The sequence below is a fragment of the Marmota marmota genome, unplaced genomic scaffold (genome assembly GCF_001458135.2).
Source record: "Marmota marmota marmota unplaced genomic scaffold, marMar, whole genome shotgun sequence".
Taxonomy (NCBI): domain Eukaryota; kingdom Metazoa; phylum Chordata; class Mammalia; order Rodentia; family Sciuridae; genus Marmota; species Marmota marmota.
In genome coordinates this window covers 25,181,357-25,193,737 of record NW_026000068.1, presented here as the reverse complement: position 1 = coordinate 25,193,737, position 12,381 = coordinate 25,181,357, and the positions used below count along the sequence as shown (strand labels likewise).

At 38.2% G+C, this 12,381-nt stretch overlaps 1 protein-coding gene across 3 annotated transcripts in view; it reads right to left on the bottom strand.

Moving 5' to 3' along the window:
• Gipc2 (GIPC PDZ domain containing family member 2) overlaps positions 1-12,381 on the bottom strand; it is an 87,039-nt gene that overhangs the window by 11,265 nt on the left and 63,393 nt on the right. For 2 of the 3 annotated variants that reach the window (XR_007351583.1, XM_015490555.2), the window contains exons 4-5: positions 5,983-6,089; positions 3,058-3,139 (exon numbers count right to left, since the gene is read on the bottom strand). Coding sequence is in view for 2 of the 3 variants with exons in the window: in XM_015490555.2 (XP_015346041.1) it covers positions 3,058-3,139; positions 5,983-6,089 (189 nt within the window). In the remaining variant the exon portion in view is untranslated. The remainder of the gene's footprint in view (positions 1-3,057; positions 3,140-5,982; positions 6,090-12,381) is intronic. The other variant, XM_048814130.1, reaches the window with a different exon arrangement.

Genomic DNA, 12,381 nt, shown 5'->3' with positions numbered 1-12,381 from the left:
TTCAGAGTTAACTTCCTACAAAAATTCATTTGAATTCATTTCTATTTTCAAATAATAAATATACCCTAATTACTTTTTCTTTTTAAGGACAGTGTTTTCAATCACTTTGTTATTATGCTATTTTTTTAAAAAAATTTTTTAACTTACATAATTCCAGAATAATGTGATATCAATGTAATTTGCATTAAGAAATAACATTTCTGAAAGTCAAGAAATACTAGGAATACATAGAAGTAAATATATTCATTAATCTGTTAAATAAGTCTCACATTTGTGATTTATATTTCATGCTAATAATATCTGAATAGTAGAAAGCCCTAATTTAAAACATTCTTCAAATAATTATTTTCCTAACACTTTTCCTTCCTAAGTGACTGATCACATTGCTAATCATTATAATGATAATGCGTCATGGTAACTGGAGGAATTTGCTACAGATGATTAATTATCCTTACAAAGAGATTGCTAATTTATTTACCAAAGAGATTACTAATTTATTTACAAGGAATTTGTGAGGGATGTTTAGTGCCCTGTGTGAACTTCTAGAATTGTGAGTTTTGTATTTTTCTTCAAGGATCAAGAAACTAGCATGAGTGTTTTTCAGTTACAGACTTCATTTATATATCCTACTATAGAAATTTTTAAAGTTTGGACAGGCAAGAAAAAATAAGTATAAAATCTGTAAATAAAATGGACCTTGGTTTGGACTGAGTTCTTTGCACTAGGCCCAACAGATGAAACCAAAACGGGATCGCTCATGCTGAAGCCCCATACCGATAAGCCAAAACTAAATTATTCATCTCATCTTCCAAGAAATCAGGGTGAGAAATAATAGCCAAATCCTAAAACAAGCCAGTTTTTGCTGGTATGACAAGGAAGTCCCCTGATATAGCCTTTATAAGGCAAGTAAACTTGGAATGACCACTTGTATTTGTTGTTTTGCTTTCTTCAGCCCTTTCCTGTCTATGAAGCCAGTCTCCTCTGTTCAGCTCATTAAAACATTCTTCCTTCTATTTTATAAAATAAGATGCTACCCAATTTTCAATTCTAGAACTGCAAATAAAAACCAATTAAGACTTGAAAGTACATTTGTTTTCATTTTGTCTTTTGACAATTCTATAAGAAAAATTTAAAATAAGTGGAAATTGAATAGAGAAGGATGAATGAACTTCAAATTCTCTACCTGGTAGCAGATAAACAAAATAGGCAAGTCCTTGACTTTAGAAAATGTATTCAGCACCTGATTCAAATGCACACACACGCATCAGTGCATGCAGGCACAAACTGTACCCTGCAACCACAAGGAAAGAACCAGGCCTTTCTCAATCTTGACCCTTGTATTTCAGGATACTCTCAGCTCCAGAGATAGAGCATTTGGCCCAGAACTAACCATCCCCTGTTCTCAGGGACTGCCAACCCAAGACAATCTTTGGCATTTTGTTCCAATGACTTGCCCCTCCATCTTTCCCATTGTGCTTGATGCTAAGAGGATGGGGAGAGTGGAGCTGTTGCAGTCATTTTGGTTTCATGAGGGTCAGCCTGATGCTTCCGGGGGATACCATAGGGACGCGGAATGAAGCCAGAATTGCCAGAAGAGAAAATATATTCTTTTTTTTTAATATTTATTTTTTTAGTTGTAGTTGGACACGATACCTTTATTTTCTTTATATGTGGTGCTGAGGATTGAACCCAGGGCCCCGCACGTGCTAGGCAAGCGCTCTATGGCTAAGCCACAACCCCAGCCCCAAAAAAACTTATTCTGATGACACCGTTATAACTCTGGATCTAGCCATTCTTGAAAGCTATCTCTGAACTTTTCAGTTGTAAGAATCTAAAACTTCTCCCTTTTGTTCCTCAAGACAGAGTTAGGGGTTTTATTTGGTTTGGTTTGGCTTCATTTTTGTTTGTAGTTATTTGCAACTGATAGGATTTTAACTGACAAATCATGACCTTGACATCTTAATAATGACCTAATAAACACACAGAAATCCAACTGCTCAAATGCTTATCAGTCATGTGTCAAGTGTCTGTCTTCTTTTTGTTTTTTAATGTTGCTTCACATATGCCAGTCAAGTGCTCTGCCATTGAGCCACATCCCCAACCCCTTCTCTTTATTTCTGATTAATTGTTCAGAGGGTTTAAGGAACCTCATTAAACTGTACACAACTTTAATATCATAATACACAATTGTATCAATGTACATATGGAAAAATCAGCTAATAAAACCATTTATTTGAATCACAAAATTATTTTCATAGATATTTTTATTCATAAAATAACAGGCGATATCATTCACAATATATAGGTTAAGAATTACCAGAGGCAGGGCAATCACAAGTTTATGAAAAAAAAAAAAAAAAAACTTTTTTAAGGGGCTGGGCTGGAGATATAGCTCAGTGACAGAGCATCACTGGGTTTAATCCCTAAAAACACACCCAAAAAAAGAAAAAAGAAACCTAAAATTTTTAAAAGTTGACTTATCTTTATACTCATTATTCTTTTCATGATTCTACAAATATTTTTTAATCTTGAAAGGCACAATTGGATATATAAATAAGATATAAATAAGCACTAGATTTCATCAAATTAGAAGATAGGAGACTTCTGAAGATAGCATATTCTTAGAGCAGAGAGAAGCAGTGAGAAGGATCCTCAGACTGAGCAAAGCCAGCACCAAAGTCCCATCGCTGTTGCCACCTTTTCCAAGAGAAAGGCTGAAGGGATGGAGAGATAAAGCCAAGATAATGGGAAATCCAGAAAAGATCCACAAGGTTGTCTGTTAAACCTGCTCCTCCAAAGCCAGAGACCAAGCCTAAAAATACTCTGCAAAGAAGACAGAGAAGATGCCCAGATGGAAAAAAGGAAAAGCTGATGCTGGCAAGGTTGGGAACAAGCCTGCAGAAAATGGAGCTGCCAAGCAAACCAGGCACAGAAAGCTGGAGGTGCTGCCATGCCAAGAGAAGGGTGTGCATTGTTCCTAGCTGTGTGTTTCTGGTGACTATGCAGTTTGAAATACAATTTCTTATCAAGGTTTATTTTTAAAAAGCATATTCTTACCTAAATCAATATCTCGAATTCCCATGTACAGTTCAAGAAGATCATCAACCTTTTCGATTGCCTTTGCTTTGGTTTCAGAGGGCTTTATCAAAAACGAGAGAAATAAGACATTATATTTTTATAATGAAATATCTTGATTGTCAGGGGAAAATTTGATGTGAAGCCAACTCATGGTGATGTTCTTCAGCTTATTTTAGTGAAAATATTTCAAGAATGTGCTCTGTAACTAAATATAAATCAACACAGTAAATATTTGCTTTTAGTGTTAGCTTTAAATGTTATGGATTCAAAAAAGAAAAGCTGGGAACACAGTTCCCAAGTAGCTTACTATCTAGATGGGGAGATCAAAGTAAAAATAAATGACTATGTAACAATTATAAAGGACATAAATGGTACAAAGGCACTATGGGGAGGAAGCAAATTTATCTAAGAGATATGGAAGACTTCAGAAAGAAGGTGACTTCAGAATTATGCTGTCCAAGTTGGACAAGAAGAGGGGCACTTGAAGCAGAAGGCAAAAGATATGCATAGTCTACGTGAGGTTGTAGGCTTTGCATACTACAGAACTGTGAGAAGCCCTGTGTCCCTGGAGAACACAACAACAGCATGATTCGACCTTAAGGGGTCCTGTGTGCACTAAAAGGACTTTGGTCTTTATTGTCTAAACCAGGGTCTCCAAACTCTTGATGGCTCACCCCAACAGTAAAATACTTCTAAACTTCTACTGTTTTTACTTACTTTTTATTTAATTGTATTGTGCATATTTTTATTAATTACATATACATATTACCATATTAATATATCATACATATTATAAAAACACCAAAAAAGAAAATTTTATAAGAATGAGATACTTATGAGATAATGTTCTTAACATAGTTTGCGTTTTATGAACTAATGACACCGATTTTGTTCTTCCTAAAACTGTTAAAATTTTCAGTAAAAAGCATGATTATTTTAAAAATTCTTTTAAAATATTTGGTAAGTCTTATTTATTACATGTTCAGACTATTCTTGGTTTTCTTCACATCTGAAAAGAAATGGCCCAAAGACATTTAATACTCAACTACAGGTCCAAATGTAGATTTCACCATTAGTCAGATTTTCAGAATTTCATATTATTTTCAATATTGTTATAAGTATTTGTTGCTTTGTATTTTCAAAATTTATTAAAGTCATGTATTTTATAGCAAATAAAAATTTATGTTTATCTCCTTAAGGAGATCAACAGTACAATGTTTTACTTTTTTTTTTTTTTTCCTTCTGGCTGTATATGTTAGGTAAGCACTCTAACACTGAGCTACAACCTAGGCCCCATACATTTTTATTTACAAGCACTAAGCTTAAAAACAGTAACAGACCTAATATATTGCTAATGCCTTCATTATAGTGTATTATTTTTTAATTATCTGTGTAAAGCATCAGGATATACAAAGTAACTCAGGCATTAACATTTGTATCTATCTACACAGCCTCACTCTAAGTTGCCATAACAAGTATCAGTACTCTGCCACACACAACAGTTTGCCACTCTAACTCCTGCATAGCTCTTGATCTATCACCTCTTGTCTGGCCACACTGTTTGCCTGAGTCTATTCCTCATTTTTTCTTATGCACAGAAGCTTCCTTTTACCCCCCCTTGCCATCACCCTCTCAAATCCATCCTGCTTAACAATCCATCCCCTCAAACCAAGGGATTTTTCTCTAACACAAAACTGATTGCATTGCTCCCCAGTTCTCATAAGCCCTCTTGCATCCAGACTCCAGCCAATTCCTCCAGCCTCATCACCCTCATTCCCCACCAGGTACTTCCAGTACCCACACTTCTATCTCAGGAACAGCTTACCAGCTCTCCAAGCCCATCATTGTGTCATGTCTAAGATAGGCTTCTCCCCGTCTTGCATGAACTTCATCATTTTTTTCTTGAAGGAAACTTGCTGATATCCTTTCTTTCCCCAGACCTGACAGCTACTGGTCAGCCCTTTCTTTGTGTCACTGTGTACCTTGTGCAAAGCCCTGTTCAGCTGGTTCATAATGGCTTCTTGTCACGCCACTCTCCCTTAGAGGAGGAGCAAGGCCTTTATCCATCTTTATATCACCAGCATCTGGACTGTGCAGACCCAACAATGAATAAAGTATGAGGAATGCAAATAGAATACCACTCAGTGTTCAGAATTTGTGTCAGGTTGTAAGGGGATGATTTGTTTCAAATCCTATAAATCCTTTAAATACTTCAATCCTTGAAACTAGATTACAAGTCATTTGTATCAAATTTAATATTAGCCCCAAAACCGCTTTTTCCTCTCATTATCAGCTATTTTTTAATTGGCCTATTTAATTAAGCAGGCTATGCAAACAGGGATGGAATTTTTGGATGTTTCATTTTAAATAAATCTTTCCTACCTCCTCCGACAGATTTTAAGAGTTCTTTTTCATCCTAGCATAATACATAGCAGGTGCTTAACAAATATTTATTATGTTAACTATTAGAAGGGACATCCTGCTCTCCCTGTTTCCTTTTCAAGCTGCTTCAAGTCTGCTCATTTTCCCTCACAGCCTCCAGCAGAAAGCAGGGCTGGCCTTCTCCTCACTGCACTGCCAGTTCCTTCCCACTGTTCTTCCATTCTCTTAAATGTATTTCTTCCACTCGGGCTTGTTCACTTGTTCAAGAAACAGTAATGGCCTTCGGCAACACACCAAGCAGTATGCTCAGCAATGAACACGTAAAGGCTCAAAATGACCAGGTGCTACTGTGTGGGTTTTGTTCACATGCCTCCTCAAATCTCATTTTCAAAATGCTTTTGACTCTACCAGGTCTGTCGGTTGCCATTTACCTCCAGATCAAACCTTTCATTCCCCCAGGACCTAAGTACAGGGTATCTATACATTTCCAAGCAAAACGGGAATCAAATGAACAGAACATACCATTTCTTCCATGGTGGCAGGACCTTTAGATCTCAGACGAAGGGTTCCTCTTGCAGTTCCAATTTTGTCTGCTGAAGACTTTCCAGCTTTTGATCTTGGTTCTATCTCTATAAACATATAATGAGGGGAGAAAGTTTTATGTGTATGTGTGTGTGTGTGTGTACATTTATATTCAGAAAGAATTCCAACAGATTGCCGCAAAAGCAAACACAGTTTCCATCACAAAAGTTATTGTAGAGATTTGACAAAAGGTATGCCTTCTTACAGAATTACCTAAAAAAAAAAAATTCATCTGTCATTCATTATTCTCATTATTCTTTTTGTACCTACAAAAAGAGGGAATATGTAAAATGTACCGATAAGAAAGGATGGAAGGCAGGCACAGTGGTGCATGCCTGTAATGTCAGAAACTCAGGAGCCTGAGGCAGGAGGAGCAAAAGTTCAAAGCCAGCATCAGCAACTTAGCAAGTCCCTGTCTCAAAATAAAAAATAAAAAGGGATAGGGATGTAGTTTAGTGATTAAGCACCCCTGTGTTCAATCACCAGTACCAAAAAGAGAGAGAGAGAGAAAGGAAAAGAAAGAAAGAAAGATTAGAAGTTCTAAGGAAGACAAAGTAGAACAGTTGGCTTTGTTATAAGAGCAAAGAGCTGTGAATAGCCAAAAAGCAGCACTGGACTTCATCCAGGTCGTGAAGATGGGAAAGAACCATGTCTTAACAGAAGAGAGAAACAAAGACAATATTATTTGTGTACCAAACCTCCACTTGATGCATTATGTACACAATCCTATTTAATATTCATACCACCCTCTCAGGAATACTATCACCCTCATTTTAAAAATGAGGTAACTGAACTCAGTAAGAAGTGTAGCTGGGATTCAAAACCAGGTCTTGTGATTCCAAAGTCAACATGCTTTAATCAACCTCACTCCAGCCAACACAAGGATAAATTTAAAGATAATTTATAGAGAGAGAGAGTCTAAAGAAAAGTAGGCTGGGAGCAGTCCCAAGGGAGGAATTCCCCCACAGACAGCAGGGACCAGAACAGGGAGGAGTAGTCCATAAGAAGCTGCCCTTTTCCTTATGTTTGTTTTGTGTTTTCTTTTTGTTTTTGCAATGCACTAAGTCACTCACCCACCCCCAATCCCAAGTGAAAGGAAAGGGTAGGGAGTGAGGATGATTGGAAGAAGTGTGCCATATCCAGAGCACTCCAACACTTCCTGCCCTGCTAAGAATGGAAATGTGGACCCTACTAAGCCAGATTTATTGTTTTGCAGAGAAACTGGATACTCAAGAGTTTGCATGAATTTCCTGATTTTTTCAGATTGGGTAATTAAGTTAAACATTTTAAAATAATGTATTGGCAAAAATAAGAGATCAGATTTCAAACACAGGCCACCAGTTTATAATCTCTGCAGATATTTCCCATGTCCCCAGGGGTGAGGAAGAAGTATGGAGAGGATGCTGCACCCAGAGCTGGAGACTGAGCTCCAGAGACTCACAGGACCAGCTGATAAGTGCAAGCAGGTAACAAGGTCCATGCAAAACTCCCAAGACACAGACCTCAAGTGCCTGCACAAAGGCATTCTTACAAATTTGGAAACTAGAATAAACCCCACTTTTAGCCAAGTACTGCATTGGTATTGGGAATATATCCCAAAGTGATTAAAGATTTTGCATATTAATTTTACACTGCATTTGGGGATAGAGTCACCAAAACATAAGTTTTCCTCTGAGAATGAAAGCATAAAAAAATGATCATGCAATAAGTAGAACAGCTCCCCCTAAGCAAAAAAAAAAAAACCTGTAAATGGTGGCTAAAAAGTTTTGGCTAACACCCAAATGCTAGTCCTGGGGACCAAACAGGTTCTCAGAAAACTAAAGCTTTATCAACAAGCCTCCAGCAGTTGCCTTGCCACTCACCCTATTCCCTGAGGGAAGAAAGGATTCCCAGATGCTCGACAAAGAGCATCCAAAGAAAAAGACTGGGTTGGTTGGTCTGTCATCAGCACCTTCCAGAATTCTGTACCGCCTAGTGACTTAAGTGTTCCCACCCCAGAGTCACACACATCCCTAAAGTGATGAAGATAGTCTCAGCATAACAGCACTAACCATTAAACAAACAGCACATGGGCACACACAGACACACCAGCCCACTGTGATTTCACCAAGCAACCTATTCAGTATAGTTGTCTTCCCAAAAAAAATTCCTACAAGGTATGAAATAAACTACTCAGATAACACATGCTTTGGTCAACTGCTACATATATATTTTTAATTGTAAGGCAATTCATTGGCATTATGACTTATCAAAGTGTCTCTTGTAAATTTTGTGAGCATGATGTATTCCTGGAAATTTGAACAACTCTGAATTCATTGGGGTAAAAAAATAAGGTTTCTGATATTTATAAAACTAAGGACTCAGACATAGGACTATAGGGCTTCCCACTTAAGAACTCAGCTGGCCTCCCTAGACAATGTCTCTATCTTTTCTTGCTCTTACTTGCTCTTACCAGTACCCAGAAGGAAAAATGTATGTAAAATACAAGATTTTTTAAAGTAATAAACTATATTTAGAGCAGTTTTATGTTCACAGTAAAATTGAGCATAAAGAATACAAATTTCCTATATATCCCTACCCCCTCACACACGCACAGCCTCCTCCATCATCAGCAACCCCCACCACAGCAGCACATTGTAACCATGGATGAATCTATACTGGTGTGTGTGTGTGTGTGTGCTTGTGTGTGCGTCTGTGTATTTTTTACTTTTTTGTAGTGGGAATTGAATTAAACCCAGGGGCACTTTACCACTGAGCTATATCCCTAGCCCTTTTAAATTTTGAGTCAGGGTCTAGCTACTTAAGGCTTTGCTAAGTTGCTGAGGCTGACCTTGAACTTATAATCCTCCCACCTCAATCTCCTCAGTCCCTGGGATTACAGGTATGTACCACCACACCCAGCTGGTACACCATTTTCATCCAGAGACCATAGCTCACATTAGGGTTCACTCTTGGTATTGTATATCCTATAGATTTGTATATATGTATAATGACATACATCCACCATTGTAGCTTCGAACAGAAGTATCACTTTACCCTAAAAATTCTGCATTCTGTCTATTCATCCCAGATTTTTTTAATCATTATGTATTTACTAAACCATCTTCCTCTTGAAAGTGGCATGCTCACACTAACCACTTGGGGGCACCAAAGCAGAAGCTAAATTTTAAATTCTGGCTTGCACTGGGCTCCAGAAGGACAGTTTTTAACCTCCAAGGAAAGAGCGGCCAGTTTTCTCCATGATCCTGTGGTTCAGGTACATAAGTCGACCTGTTTATACATGAAAACAGAAGGATTCTCTTGTTCACCCGCAAGGGAAAAAAAAACAGGTTTTGTGTTCTGGGAATGTTTTAAAAATTCTGAATGTTAATTGTCTGCTCTACTTTAGGGAATGCTGGCCTGCTTAAGCTTGTCTGACTAGCGAAGCTGCACCCTAAATCAGTTACTTCATGTGAATGGGTCTGCATGATGCCTTTCACAGGGCTGACCTAAGAGGGGATGTGGTTTACACCGCAGATAGAAATAACCAGCCTGCAGATTCACTAAGTTCATTGGTTCTCCCCACTCCACCAGCAAACATAGGGTCCCTGCCAGGCCTGGGTCACTAAGGGCACCGGAACACTCCCAGCTTGTGGATACCTGGCTTCTCCCACAGTTGAACTGCATATCATCAAGAAGCTGTCATATTTGTCCCCACGTTTTCTTGTGGCAATTGTAATTTTTATTCTGATTTAATTTAAAAATGCATGAGCTGATGAAATGAGTGTGAAATGAGGAGTTATTATTGCTCCAAAAACTAGGTTGACTGCTTTGGAATGACTCCATAAGAGTTATTTAAAAAAAAAAAAAAAAAAAGGTGTGGGCAAGACGATTCTAAGAGATTAGTAAAAAAAATCTTTAAACATCCATCATTTCACATGTCTGGTTTTTAAAAATGAAAGGAGCTCACAGATATGCATTAACATTGTGATTATATAAGAAAGACTTCATAGACCTCTAATTTGTGTCCTTTACTCCAAGAAAAAGTCTTCTCCATCAAGAGTGGTAAAAAAAAAGAAATGTATATTTCTATGCTTTAAATTAAAACATTTATATGTACACATATCATTCTTTATGAGGCTCTATTTTAATTGACATTTTTAATAAACACACAAACTCCCAGTCTCTGCTATATAGCAAGGCTCAGGCATTGGGAGTGAGAAAATGGGGAAGGTAGTAATGTATCTGTGTCTAGTCCCCACCTCACCCCCATAAAAAACTGTACCTATATCTTAGAGAAGGAGGAAGTACAGAGAGAAGTAAAAAGCACTGTTTCAGGAAAAGTGCATGCAACATGGTTTAGATTCTCAATGACAAAGGGTGACACATGGGGGAGGCTGGGCATTCTTCTCCCCACTTCTGCACAGTATGAGGGCCCCAGTTGGCCTGGAGTATGAAGCATTACTGGCAGAGCAGGGACAGTGAACACAACTTTAACAGAAGGTGGGCACAAATGATAGGGCTGTATCCAACATCTCTTGTTGCTCAGTGAACAAGAGATGGCCCAGGGACTAGGGATGTAGCTCAGAGACAGAGTGCTTGGCTAGCATGCACAAGATCCCAATTCAATCCACAGCACCACAGAGGGAAAGAGAGAAAGATGACCCCAAAATGCCCAAAGCAGAGAATGGAATACTTATGATACAGAGGTCAACAGGGGTGCCTAACAGGATTAGACTTCCAGGCACATGTGAAACCCTTGGGAAGATTTAGAAATAGCTATAAAGGGCCACACTGCAATGAACTGGATGTCATGCATGAAAAGAAAGAGGGAGAGAAAAATTAGTGGCATTTTGGTGACAGGAAGCAAATGAATCACCTGCAGTTCAAAATTGTGATAAAACTTGTTCTACTATTTCTCATTAGATTTCAGCTGAAAGTAGAGACACCCCCCCCTTATTTTTCTGACTTTTCAAAAACATTATCTGACCCTTTTAAGACATCTTGCAAGGACTTTATGACTGAGGTCTGATCATCTCTACCTTCACAGTGTTTTCAACTGTGGTATTGCAATGCCCCGAGTGATGTTCTCAATTGCATTCTGATGGCTGATATATCATGGTGTGCCCCAGGAGAAAATTTACAGATTATGTAACAAAAATATTCTATAACAAAATTATAGATTCTGGCCAAATCTATAGTGTTGTCCACAGAGTAGTGGTTAAGAGCATGAAATTCAGAATCAGAATACCTGAGTTAATGCCTAGTTCCTTCATTTATAAGTTATGTGAACTTGAGGAGTAAGTCCTTATCTATAAAACATCCTCTACATACAGCTTTGTTTAAGCACTCAAGGGACTGATGCATAGAAGGTGCTCAGCCCAGCAGCCGGCTCATGTTAACAGAATGCTGGATGAATTTCAGTCTGGGGAGAGACAGATCTGCTCTTCCACTCCCTCCATAACAACACCGTTTACATTGGTTTTCTCTCTGAAAACAAGAAACATGCAAAAAGGTCCCTTTCCAAATGTTCAAGTTGTCACTTCAAATATTAGGAGCAAAGATCTCTTTTTTATTTAACTTTATTTCTTGCTTCTATGAAACACTATGACTGTTCCCTTCCTTTTAGAGCAGGATAGAAACAATAAGTGATTCTCCTACTGTCTCACAGATTCCCCAAAGTGGACAAGTTTAAGCCTGACCCCCCCACCATGGGACATTCCACAGTGGAGACCTCCACTGTCCATCTCATTGGTGGGAGGACTTATAGACAGAGAGAAGAAAAAGGGTAACTTAAGAACCTGATAATAGAGTGAAATCCCAGGACCCTGCAGTCTCTTTGTCCCTCATTAGTTTTATAAAACTTATGGGCAAGTGACCAGACATATCTCCATTCCAACCCGGAAAAGGAAACACATAGTCCACTCCCCTGATCACCCATGTAGGGTGAATTCAGTTACCTCACCAAATTCAACAATTGATTTCCATAGTTTCCATCTCAACTTACATAGCACCAAGAGAAACATTAAAAGGTGGCCAGATGGCAACTCAGGGAGGACTTTACAGCATGTATACACCAAGGATTCTCAAGCTTTGTGAGCCCAGAATTGCTTGTTTTTTTCAGGGTTCTCAGTGCTAATCTGAATCTCAGAGAATGATTCACACGAACCAAATTGACAAGGAGCAGATGTCATCACATCAGTTTAATCCATAGGTATAGGAGTGATTTTACACAGAGCTGAAAGCATTATTCCGTACATGAGTGCTTAAGCTAAGCTGTAAATGTGTATCGTTTTACAGAAAAGGGACTCGCACCTCAAGTTCCCGTGATTTGTAAACAGAAGCTGGGATGTTAACCCA